The 13,395-nt window shown below is 37.9% G+C and overlaps 1 protein-coding gene across 2 annotated transcripts in view; it reads right to left on the reverse strand.

The window, feature by feature from the left end:
• The window catches only part of ATRX (ATRX chromatin remodeler), a 97,373-nt gene that overhangs the window by 59,646 nt on the left and 24,332 nt on the right, over positions 1-13,395 (reverse strand). For both annotated transcript variants that reach the window (XM_063141858.1, XM_063141856.1), the window contains exons 6-9: positions 11,926-12,045; positions 8,265-8,374; positions 6,962-7,029; positions 2,369-5,079 (exon numbers count right to left, since the gene is read on the reverse strand). In XM_063141858.1, coding sequence (XP_062997928.1) covers positions 2,369-5,079; positions 6,962-7,029; positions 8,265-8,374; positions 11,926-12,045 — 3,009 coding nt within the window. The remainder of the gene's footprint in view (positions 1-2,368; positions 5,080-6,961; positions 7,030-8,264; positions 8,375-11,925; positions 12,046-13,395) is intronic.

The raw sequence follows: 13,395 nt of genomic DNA on the forward strand, positions 1-13,395 counted from the left end.
TTTCAGGTTTTGTAGGTTTTATGGATGTTTTATATATTTTATTACTGTGCTCTATTTTATATTGGGGGTTTTTAGCTTTTGTAATCTGCTCAAAGAACATTTGTTTTTGGTTGGATTTAAACTAAATAAATAACAAGTAATAAGTGGGTATAGAATTGCAGACTCAAGTGTTTCCACCACACCATGTGCAAACTGGACGGTTTCAATCCTGGCCCAATACCACACATGTATGGTCAGTGGGCTCAATTTTACAAGCCAAATTATAACAATGTGTGACACCCATTTTCATTATCATAGGCCTATATGTACTTTAAGAAGCCTTTTAACCTACTTTAGCAAGGGCAAGTTTGGAACTTGCCTGGAACAAGCCTGGAACGCTCTTCCAGAACATTTGAGAACTACAAGTTCAACCGCAGCTTTTAAAGCTCAACTAAAAACTTTTCTTTTTCCTAAAGCTTTTAAAACTTGATGTTGTGCAGACTTCTACTGTTACTTTCTACTGTTAGTTTTACCCTACCCTGTGCCTGCTTACCCTACCCTGTACCTGTTTGCATTCTCTTCCCCTCCTTATTGTTTTACTATGATTTTATTAGATTGTAAGCCTATGCGGCAGGGTCTTGCTATTTACTGTTTTACTCTGTACAGCACCATGTACATTGATGGTGCTATATAAATAAATAAATAAATAAATAAATAAATAAATAAATAATAATAATAATAAATCCACAGATTACATTCTTCACTCATCACATCATTAACCTATGGAATTTCTAGATGTAGTGACAGATACTAGCTTAGATTGTTTAAAAGGGGGGTTAGAGAAAATGTGGCTATCTATTGCTACCAGCTGCAGGGAATTAAGGTGAATAAACATGATTTTTTAAAAATCTGATTTAAAGCAGATTTTTTTTAAAATGTAGAATTTCTATGCTTCTCTTAAAGAATAACTAAGTTAATATTAAATAATCTGAATATACGCATGTTAGCCTTACAGTTACTAAACTACATCAATGACCCAACCAGATTCTAACCACAGTGCTCATCATAAGAAAGACCCAATATAGAAATATTTTGAAGACATTCCTCTTTAGATTAATAACAACAAACTATGGGTTAATTAACCCATGGTTGGTCAGGGCCATGCTCATGCCCACTTGCCGCTTCTGCTTTGCATCCTGTTTAGCAAACAACCCCATTCGTGGATTGTTCAGCCTGACATATGAACCCCATATTTTGGGTTGTCGAGGGAGAAACAACTCAGAATTTTAACCCAACATCAAACCAAGGGTTAAAACTAGATTGTTTCTTCCTCAACAACCCGGAGAGCCTGATTCAGAAGTTTTAGCAAACAACTCAGAAATGGAACATTCCTGGGTTGTTTGCTAAACTGGATGGAAAAGGGAAGCGGGGAGTGTGAGGCAGCAAGCTTCTGCACTGCCCCAACAACCCATGAGTTATGTGTGAACCAGGTCACTGAGTTAAAGGAGACATAGACTGGGTTCGGATGTCATGTTAACCCATAGTGGGTTAAATAATACATGAAGAACCAATATGATCATTTCTCAAATATGAATACCCTCAATACTATCAGGCTTTGCTTCCATCTATCAGTCATGGGCATTTCATTGCTTGCTACTTTGTTTTGGTGAGGGTACAGCTAGGCCAAGGAAGAGTGAAGAAGTAAAGAGAAATACAGGAAAGAGGAAGAAAATCTAATGTTGTTCAATGAGCAGGGTCCTCTACATACTTAACCTCTCAACCAGTCACAGTGCTCGTCATAAACAAGACCCAAAATAGGAATATTTTAAATATATTCCCTACATAGATAAAAACAAGGAAAGCACACAAAATATATTCAGTGCAACAAAAGATACAAAGCCTGGTTGTAAACTGAAAGTGTAAATTAGCTGTAAATTAACTTAGTTTCATGGTCAGACTTCCATTATTGTATAGGAAATACATGGACTAACATCAAAAGGAAATTTGATTTAAAAGCAGCCATTTTTCTTGCCAATTTAAATTGCTTTGGGTTAACAGCAGGACAGTGTTATTGCCCTTGTGTCCTGCTAGTGGTTTTCCCAGAGGCATTTGGTTTGCCACTATGGGAAATAGGATGCTGCATTTCTCATATTTAGGTGCAATATAAAATCAACGTTTCATTAATTTCTGGGGTTTTTAACCACCAGCAATTTAGTATCAATCCAAACAAAAATTAATATCCTTGAAACTACAAAACCCCAACACATAGCGCACATGAAAATGTAACTGCTTTATCAAGGAAGTGCTCAAAGCTTTAGATTATGCTCACAGGCCTATAAAAAACTTCTGTAAATAAATAACATAAATTTAGACTTAATCTTTTGCACACCTGAAGACTGACAAAATCCAATTTTTGTAGCCGCCAACGAACTTTCCGTCACCGGCTTAATTTTCTGCTCGTCGCTGCTTTGCTCGCCTGCTGAATTCAGGTCCTCATTTTCAGCTTCATTTGAAGACGACGACGTAGCAGTGGTAGTGATGGTTTCATTCTTTGTTTTTTTAACACTGGTTTTCCCTCTTTCTTTACGATTACCTTTGCTATTTCCCTTAGTGGCTGCTCCTCTTTTTTTATTCTTTTTTTGTTCATTGAAGTCTTCATCAGAAGAGGACAGTAAGTCACCTCTTCTCTTTTTGGAATTTCTTCTTTTGGGACTTGCTTTTTTCTTTACCTTGGCATTATTTTCTTTTGTTTTTAAGTTATCTTCTGAAGTGTCACAAACCTGTTCATTTTTGGAAGATTTCTCAGTCTCTGCAGCATTATTATCTTGGGGCTTTTTAGAAACTCTCTCTCTCAAGTTCCTCTTCAGCTTGCCCTCAAGAGTTCTTTGTTGAGTATTATTACTTCTAGTAGCACTACAACTCTCTTTGTCAGAAGGCTTCTCAATTTCAGAAGAGGAATCACTTTGCCCCTTTTCAGAGGTTTTCCTCTGGCTCATAGTTTCCTTTTCTTTTGTGCCTTTTTTGGCCTTCTTTCTAGCATCATCTGAGGACTCACTACTCTGGTCTTGCTTTAGAGACTGCCCTGTATCATCCAAAGATAAATCCTGTCCTTCATTTGCCAAAGGTTTGTTTCTCTTGCCTGAAAGGCTATTGTCTTCTTTTTCAGAGGACACATTCTGCTTCGTTTTGGAGGCCCTCTCTTTGAAATCCCTTGTTCGCTTCTCCTTAACCGATGACTCTTTACAAGGTGCATCTTCCAAAGAATTGCCTAGCTTCTCTTTATCTGGAGCAGAGAGCTCAGCGTCATCAACTTCATTGCACAATTCACCCTGCTGCCGCTGCTGCTTTGAATTTCCTTTTCCTTTTTTATTTGGCTCCTCTTCCGAAGAACCATCATTATCTCTTGGGCCTTTATTTCCAGGCTGAGCTTTACTCAAATTCTCGCTTTCAAACTCAGAATCATAATTAGAAGAATCTGAACAGTTCTGGCGTTTCTTTTTAGCAACAGCTAAATCTTTATTTGATTTGCCTTTTTTAGCATCCATATCTGATCCAGAACTGGAACTTTTTCTTTTTCGCTTTCCATTGTCCTCTTTCACTGTTGGCTTCTTTAAAGCATTTAACACATCCTTGGACATTCCATTGCTGCTGTCAACATCTGAAGAACTGTGGTTCATCATGGCTACTTCTTGGAGGACTGCAGGTATCTCATCAGAATCAGAACTTTGGTCCATTGTATCTGGTCTGTTCGATTGAGCACTGTGAACAGTGCTATCAGGAGAATTCTGCTTATCTTTCTTTCTTTTGGAATGTGCAGGTTTTCTTCTATGTTTTTCACTGTATGCATCATTGCTGTCCTCTTCTGAATTAGATGTTAAGGTGTTTATATCTGCTGGACGCCTAAGGGGTGTGGTTTTAACACGAGGAGACCTTCTGAGATCATTATCATCTACCAGTGAAATTACTTTATTTTCAGGTGGACATTCAGCACTACAATTTTCTTTTCCACTTTCTTGTTTCTCTCCCTTTTCTGGCTTTCCATCTGAATCTTCAGCTTTTACAGAACTGGAAAGGGAAACTGGAGTCAGTTTCACAATCAATTCTTTTTTAACTTTTGTAGATGATATCAACTTCATTCCTCCCCTACTGTCTTTAGATTTCATACTTCCAGTGCCGTGTTCACCTGCTTTCTGTGCTTCCATACAAGATTCAAAAATATCTTCAGGAACAGATGAGGGAACGGATACAATATCCATATCTGTTGCTTCAGTGCTATTGGGTTCATATTGAAGTTCATCACTTTTCCCAGATTTTTTATCTTTGCCGTTTGGTTTTTTGCTTCCTGTCCGTTCCGTTATTGGTACACTTTGATCTGCACACTCATTGACCTCTGATGTGATTCTATGTTCTTTGAATTCTTTTCCTTCTGTTTTCTTCACTTCGTTGCTATCCAATTTAATTTCAGTTTCTCTCTCTTTGGTATTCTTTAGCTTGATTTTAGCATCCAGAGCTTGAATTTCCAAATTCAGACCTTCATCCAATGCCACATGACTCTTTTTGATGTCACTCAACACAGATTTAAATGCCTTCAGCTGACGTAAGTGCACTGTTGGGTTTATTTCAGAATTTTCAGTTGCATCCTTCAAAAAATTTACAAAACTAGCATTCATGTTTGTTGTTGTTTCAACCAATTTTTTTGTTTTTTTAAGCAGGACTTTTGGCACCATCAATGCTTTGTAGGAATAGTTTACAGCACCAGAATATGGACGATCTAATTTCTTTTCTTCTCCATTACAACTTGAGCTATTTTTCTTTGAAGAATATTTAAGTATATTGTCATACATTTTACTTTTTTCACTGTCAACTCTGATTCTCTTTTTATTTTGCTGCAATAATTGTTCTAAATTTTCAAATACACTGTCACAAGCAGTAACCAAGTCCAGCAAAGGTTCTGGTTGGCAAATATAGCAATGCCACTGGTTATTTTCATCCATTATGTTTGACAGCTCCTTTCGGCCTAAGTTGCGCAATATACACTTTTTGCAGAAGGCGTTATGGCAAAAGTCACAGCAAATTAAGTTTCCACCTTCAGCACACCATCTGAAATTAAAGTTTGAACATTTTTTTAAAAAATGTGTTGCTACAAACAAATAAGAAAATTTCTATTACATAAATATCCAAAGGCAATTATCACTTATATTTTACTAAAATGCAAGTGACAATTTCAGAAAACAAGACTATCCCTGTTATCTGCTACAAGGAAAACAGAAAATTATGCTGCAGTCCAATAAATTTGTATTTTAAATCTGTATTTCTACACTGCTGCTGATTTTATTCTGGTTGTGTTTTTATATTGTATTTTATATCATGTTTTTATACTGTTTGTTTTATACTTCGAATGGTTTTAATTTTTGTGAACCGCCCAGGGAGCTTCGGCTACTGGGTGGTATAAAAATGCAATAAGTAAATAAATAAATGCACATTTATCTGGGAGTAAACCTCATTAGTAGTCATTGGGGCTTACTCTTCGGTAGATATGCACAGAATTGCACTTTTAGCAATAATAAATATGCAATACAGACCTAAAGTTGCTTTACAACAGTCCTGGTGCCCTCCAGATGTTTTGAACTTCAGCTCCCATCAGTCCCAGAAACCATGACCAATAATCAGGAATGCGGGGAGTTGTAGTCCAGAGTATCTGGAGGACATCAGGTTGGGGAAGGCTGCATTAGGAACCTAGAAGATAATATGGTTTGCTCATATATCATTAAAATTTTAAACTTTAAGAATTAAACATAGTAAATTTGTCATTGTTGTCTGAATAAACTACACTTTGTATCAAACTTGATAATTTTATGAGCAAACCAAAGTATACATAACATATTTTTGGTGTCTATTTTGGAACTTCAACTAGTAGACCCAGAAATATCTGATTCATCCTAGAAGCCAGAAGAAACAGGAATAACTGTAGGCAGAGGGAGACTGATGTAAAGCATCTGTTCCCTTTTTAATGAAGTTTAGGGAAATTCCTAAATGTATTCCTGTTTGTGGGGTGGAGTTTAGGGAAATCTGGTCTGAAGGAAAAGCTACTGAAATTTTACATAGCTGGGAAAGACTCTACTACCTATTAGTAATTGGAAGCAATCCTATTTAATTTAAGAATCTTTAAGCAATCTCAACCTATTATTTGAAGAGTGACATTTTATTCTCATTTGCAAATTATTTCCATTAATAAACATCTTTGTTTTTGTTCACTTTGAAAGACTGATGCTAGTGGTGGTGTCAATACCATGCCTATGCCATAGGAACCAGGCTACTGAGTTTCTGTTAGAGAGGGTTAATTCTAGTGACAGGACCTGGAGCATCCCTAAATGTCTATCAGTGGGCCCATTCAGACCCTGCTGGTTAAGTGTTTTAAATTAAGCAGCAGGATTTAGGGTGTTGTGTGCAATGCGTTTTCCTTAACTAGGTGCCCCTGCTAAACACATTATGGCCGGCTTCACTATCCCTGTTCTACAGCAGGGTTAGCTGCATTAACTTTGGCTTAAGGTGTCGTATGTAATGCATCTGTGGTTAAAGGGCCAAAATCATAGAGCTAGCAGTATAGAGCAGCCTTAATTGCCTAGGCCACTCTAGCCTGCTGACCTGCTTGCTGCTCCTTATTGCTGCCATGCTCCCAAAGTGGTGGCGAGCTCAGGACAGCTCTGGATACTCCCAAAATGGCTGACTGCATATATTGGAGCAGCAGACACTTCCAAAATGGCAGTGATCTCAGGAAGGCACCTTCCAGGGAAACAAATCTGCTGGCATAACTCCTGACTGCTGAAAGGGTGTGGGATCAATAATCCTGAATAGCAAGCGGTGCTCTATTTAAAAAACAAGACCTTCCTTGGGTGCAGGGAACTGGTTGCATGCTTCTTTGGATCCTGGTCCTACATGAAGTACTGAATTTGAGTATATGTAAAGATTCTTATGCACCTACCTACACTGTTCATCCATTCCATCTGCATCACGGCTGATATCGTCACTCATATAATATTTGAAGCAAGTCTATGAAGAAGAGAAGTTAATTTTTTCACTTACATTAATTGCGTTACATTGTCTGCTTATAGTATAGACACGTTAAACATTATTATTGGCCTCAATTTAGTATTAAATTGAATAGGTTTGCCAAATATTAACACAATGGAATGCTGCCTATTTTTGCTACTGATTTCATTTCTGTGGCCCAATATAAAATAAAAATAAACATAAGCTATTGCGCAAAAGTAGTATAAAACATTTATTTATGATACTAGTTAAACCCACACCAAAAACTAGTCACCCATGTACTCACTTCCATCGGATAAAGAAGTAAGATATACTAGCAAAATGCTCAATATTTATGTGTTACATTTATACCCCAACATTCCATAAGACATGCTCAAGTCACCCAACAATGAAGTCCACAGTAGTATAATATGACATGTTGGGTGTGCAAGTGCAAAGAAAGTGCCTGCATATTGCAGGCAGCTGTGGGGGATGAAGGATGAGAAAGAAGGCATGTGCATGTCATGTGCAGAGAAGCATTTCCCCACCCCACCCTCTCTCTCTCTCTCTCTCTCTCTCTCTCTCTCTCTCTCTCTCTCACACACACACACACACACACACACACCTACCTCTCTCAGAGGACGCTAAGCAGACCCTTAAGTGCAGCACTTTACATCTTCCCATATGAGTAAAAGACAGCCACTAACTTATATGAGAACATAACACAGACTGAGGATCCGCATCCAGCCCTCTTTGTTCCCAATCTGGCCCCCTGGGATCCCCAGATGGCCCCACCCCTTCCCCCTAACAACTGGTCATTTGATGGTTTCCTGGCTTTTGTGCTGGCTTTCCCATTCTAAAAGGTTGAAATGTCTCTCATAAGGCTTAGTTACCTTTAAGCTACAATTTGCCAGTATTTTTTGTACTTTGGTCCCACCCCCCTTGCCATCAGCCCCTCACACCACTGGAATGTGGCCCCTGAAAGCTCCTCCAAAATGGATTTAGCCCTTTGGACCGAATGAGGTTTCCCAAATAAATGGATGTCCCCAGCAAAACTGTGGGGATGAAGCTACTTATCACCTGCCCTGATTAAACCCGGTTTCTTACAGGTAGGTTTTGCCCCGAGAAGGAATCCAGAAACAGGTTTCTGCATAAGTATGTCTATATTATTTATTTTTTTAATAAATAAACAAACCACACCTTCATCTAGAAGAGAGCAGTATACATATTAACACACACCTCATACATTTACATACCTTACAAATAAGTACTTTTAATGTGGGATGTCTGTAGATTGAATCCTTTTGAAAATGGTTCACTTGCTGACCGCAAGCTGTACAGCTGACAATACCATGTAGCCCTTCCTCTGCAGAAAAAGGTTAGAAGCACCACATCAGGTTTTTGTTCTTTTAAGACAAAGCAACCTTTTTTAAGCACACTTGCCATATTTTTTTAAAAGGGCAAACTATTTCAGTGGCACCACTTCTTTAACATTAATAATAATAGTGGTATCTTACAAGGCTAAAGAAAAAGGTTAACACCAATTAATTTGTTCTTGCAGTATCTATTACTTTCTCCCTCCTCAAGAGTTTACCTAAACAGAAACAAATGAATTACCTATTTATGGCAGTTCACAAACTAAATTATCAATCAAAATATTCCACCACTGCCATGTAAACATCTTGAACTTCCCAAATGAGAAGTTACTTCACATTAATATTTATGCTCTCAAGTTTCAATTATGTGTACAGTTTTTAGGAGCTTTAACAACTACATTGGGAGTTATGCTTGATTAACAGGGTGCAGAACTGCTGCCTTAATTTACAAGTGTACAAGAAACTAAATACATGTTTGACTGTGGAATCCTATCGGGATGACCATAGACCTGTGAACTTGGTATACAGACATCTAATGCAGAGCGGGAGGAGCAGTGGAGGCATTCTTCGTCTCCGTGCTCCTCCCACTCTGTATTTTAGTTAGATGGGTTTTTCCGCCCATCTAGCTAGGGCAGGTCGGAGGGGGAGGGAAGGAGGCTGCAGAGGCCTGAGGATACAGCATAATTTTTCCTCTTCAGACCACTGCCCCCACTCACTCACCAGAATGCCCTGTTTACCTCCTCTCTGAGGTTGCTTTTGCAATGTTGGAGAGGCAGCTGGTGTGGTTCTTTCCACACCAGCTGCGAGGAAGACGGGGCAGGGAGCATGGATTCCTGGACATAAAGTCGGAGCACTGTCTCTGACCTCAGGTCCTGGAATCAGAAATATCTCATGGCATCCCAGACACTGCCTAGGGGTCATAGGATTGCTCCCTAATTCACCAAGACCTTCTGAAAACTTTTAAGATACAATTTAAATGTATAAAAATATAATAAATAAACTTGACTCACATTTCAAATGAGAAAAGTCCAAGAACCAGGACAGAGGAAGAAATAACATCAACTTCAATCTAGTTCTAATACTTTTTAAAAAATAAGACTCAAGCAGCCAAGCAATATTGTCCCAAAACATTTGCTGTGACCAGCTAATCTGAATCCCGGCCAACACAAAAACTTATGCTGAATTTTTCTTTTAACTGACCCCAGAATAGTTGTTTTAAATGGATATTGTTGTTTTTATGCTTTTGATGGTTTAAAAATTTTGTATATTTATTTTTAATGTTCACTGTTTTTAACTTTTGTAAACCGCCCAGAGAGCTTTGGCTATAGGGCGATACACAAATGTAATAAATAAATAAATAATCTTCCATCCAACCTCTCCTTTTATTTTTATCATTTTGCTGGCTCTGCGCCTCCTCACATATATGAATAAAAACAGAAGACTAGAATTTCTGTAATTCACAGAGACCCAACTAACTGGCACTATTTAATTTCAAGTGCCTATTTTGTTCCCTTTAGTTAAGTATCACCCAAAGTAATACTATCAGTAATCCCTCCCAAAAAAAACCTAGGTTTGCGTTCTTACTTTAGTTACCATTATTCTCCATTGTTATTAATATTTTAAATTAATATATTATTATATTGAAATATATTAATTTCTGACTGCAACACTTTTAATAAAATATCAACTTTAGCTATAGCTCCCATAAGCAAAAGTTGCATCTGATGCAAATTATGCTCAGGATGGACCCCAACAGTCTGTCCAAAACTCGACATTTCCCTCACTATTATGAATTGCTAATGTATTGCTATGATGGTACAAAAGAGAACTAATGGAAACCATTTTGAGAGCCCTTGGAATATGGTGCCATCAGCAGCATCACTGTTCCACTTTCAAAATTCCTGTAGAGGCTCAGCTACATTTGCCACAGAGGTGCACTATTGAAAGTGTGCAAGGGCAAAGTCACGATTCCACAGAGGAACAAGGAGTATTATTTACTGATTCACTTATTGCTTGATTTAATAGAGTTACATAATGCTAACCATTTTTTTAAAAAAAAAATCTCAATGTTGTTCACAAGGAGATTAAAAAACACTGTGATATGTTACAAGTAAAATACATAATTGATAAAACGTTTGTTTAAAATATTGATAAAACACTAAAGCTAATAATCAAAACACCATAATTAACCAACAAACTGGACAGAACATTCACTCAGGGAAGGCCTGGGTAAAGGGATGGGTCTTTAATTGGCCCCTAGAGCATGCTACAGGTGGCGCCTCCTGAAAACTAAGGGAGAGGGCATTCCATAAGGAGGGCATCACTAGGATGTAGTTCCATTTCTGAGTTACTCCAAGATGGCTATCTGCAGGTCGTTGTACAACCAGCAAGTCCTCCTTCAATGATCTTAACGATTGTATAGATCTGTATTGGGGAAGGCAATCTGCCAGGTAACCTGGTCCCAAACATTTTGGGGCTTTATATGCCAACAGTAAGATCTTCTACTTGCTTCAGAAGCCATGGCAGTTGCTTCAACACTAGTGTAATATGTGCATGGCCAGGTGCTCCATACAGTAAGATCTTCTACTTGCCTCAGTAGCCACAGCATCCTGGCTCCCACATTCTGCACCAGCTGCAGGTTCTGGACCAAGCACAAGTCTAACCCCACAATAATCTAAATGTGAAGTTATGAATACATGGACTACAGAGGCCAGGCTATTCCTGTCCTGGAAAGGGAATGGCTGACATACCAATCAGAGCTAGTAATACACACTTTTCACCACAGAAGTCACTTGGGTCTCTAATAACAAGGATGAATCCTGAAACAAACTCTGTACCTACTTTTTCTGAGGAAATGCAACCCATCTAGAGCAAGCAAATTCACAGTTCCCGTACCTGGGAACCACCCACCCATCATCCTTCTGTACTGTCAGAATTCCATCTCAGCTTGTTGGCCCTCATCCAACCCATCACTGCATCCAGGCACTAGTTCAGAACATGCACAGACTGTCCTCTGTCATTCAGAGAAATAGAGCTGTGCTGATGACACCTTGCCCCAAATGTCCTAATGCATGCCCCGAGAGGCTTCATAAAGATTTTAAATAGCAATGCCACTTTCTGGAACTTTCTAGAAACAGAGCCACTAAACCACTGCAGCACATGCTCCCAATTCCCAGCGCATGGAAACAATCCAAAAGAATACCATGGTCAACAGTATTGAAAGAAATGAAGCAGGATAAACAGGGCCACATTCCCTATGTATCTCTCTCCAGCTAGAGTCCTCCCTAAACTCACTGCCAGTGAATTTAATTAGAGAAGGAGCAAATTCCTCTATCTACTCTCTCCACACATTTCAAAATTCTTTAAGTATGCATTGCCTCTAGAATGCAGAAACAGCAATAAAGATTGCTTTTATTAAGATAATTTCCTTAATGAATAGAGTTCATTAACAGAAGCAACACACTGGGAATCAGCAGACAATGCACATTTTAATAACCAAAAGTTTAAACATATCATTGAACTTGATTCATGATGCATTTACCTCCACGCTTCTTTTGAGTTTCAGTTTTTATTTTAGCAGTATTTCTGTTCCTAAATTCAGGTCCTTTAAAGTCATCTTTGTCTTCATTAAGTACTGGCTCTGGCTGCACAACTACTGTACCTAATATGAAAGTTTGAAAATTACTTTTAAAAAAGTTAAATGCAGAACCCTCGTATAAAAACGAAGCAATGCATCCACATACTCAGCAGAGCTTTTGTATATTCCAACATAGGGATGGTGAAAACCTTTATCTAACAGTAAGAGCATCACAGTTATACACTAGATGTGCTCAGATATAGTGCACTGCACACAAATATATACATTTATTTACATACTATATATAAAATCCAGGAGAGATTCTACACATAATGTTCAACCTATATTGCTTACAACCTGAATATACTTTTGGCAAGACCATCATGCTGGCCAGAAAAATGTGTTATAGGCTACATCCAGTAAAAAAAGGCCAGTAGCTGTCCATCCCTACTATTCAGATATCTGCACTGTAACACTGAACTGATGATTAAAAATAACAGATTTTTTATTTAAATCATTTTTTAAAATGCAATGTTTTTCATTTCAAAAATAACTAGGCTAAAATTCAATAATAACTAGGCTAAAATTGAATAATCTGGAGATAGATATATTTACATTTCTTTTCCTAGGTTTTACAATGTATGTTTTTAACTTTGTAAGACCGCCTTGAGGCCCAGTATTGGGCAAAAGGCAGGACACAAATAAATATAATAATAATAATAATAATAATAATAATAATAATAATAAGCACTTTACTCCCTCTAAACGAAATCAATTACACTATCAAGTACACAGAGTTAAAGAAGGCTTCTCTATGTAAATGAAGAACAAATTTGATTATTTCTTAAATATGATTATTTACACTCCACCTACCACCGACATTTCATTCGCACCTGATGAAAATAATCTGTTCTTGTGTGTCCAGTAACTAACAGGCTTTGCTTCCACCTATCAGTCATGGGCATTTCACTTTTGTTTGCTACGTTGTTTTGGTGAGGGTACAGCTATGCCAAGGAAGAGTGAAGCAGTAAAGAATAACACAGGAAAGAGGAAGAAAATCTAATGTTGTTCAGGGAGCAAGTCCCTCTACATGCACATTTAACTTCATAAACAGACATGGGTGCTGAAAGAATTATGGGAATAAATGGAAGATGTTGCTTCTAAGTAAGGAAAGTTTGCAAAATGTACACTGTGCGACACAGGTGCAAAGCCTGGCTATAAGAATGAAACTACAGTGTAAATAACTCTCTATTTCACCTGCCTGGTTGCTGCTTAACCACAAAATGGTTAATGGAATGCATTAAGGTTAATGCATTTTCTTAACCATTTCGTCTTTAAGCGGCATGGTTTAGTGTGTTGTCTGAACCAGGCCACTGTAAATTAACAGTTTAGTTGTCAGATTTGCACCACTGTTCAGGAAATACATAAAGTATT

Source organism: Elgaria multicarinata, chromosome 15, assembly GCF_023053635.1.
Source record: "Elgaria multicarinata webbii isolate HBS135686 ecotype San Diego chromosome 15, rElgMul1.1.pri, whole genome shotgun sequence".
Taxonomy (NCBI): Eukaryota; Metazoa; Chordata; class Lepidosauria; order Squamata; family Anguidae; genus Elgaria; species Elgaria multicarinata.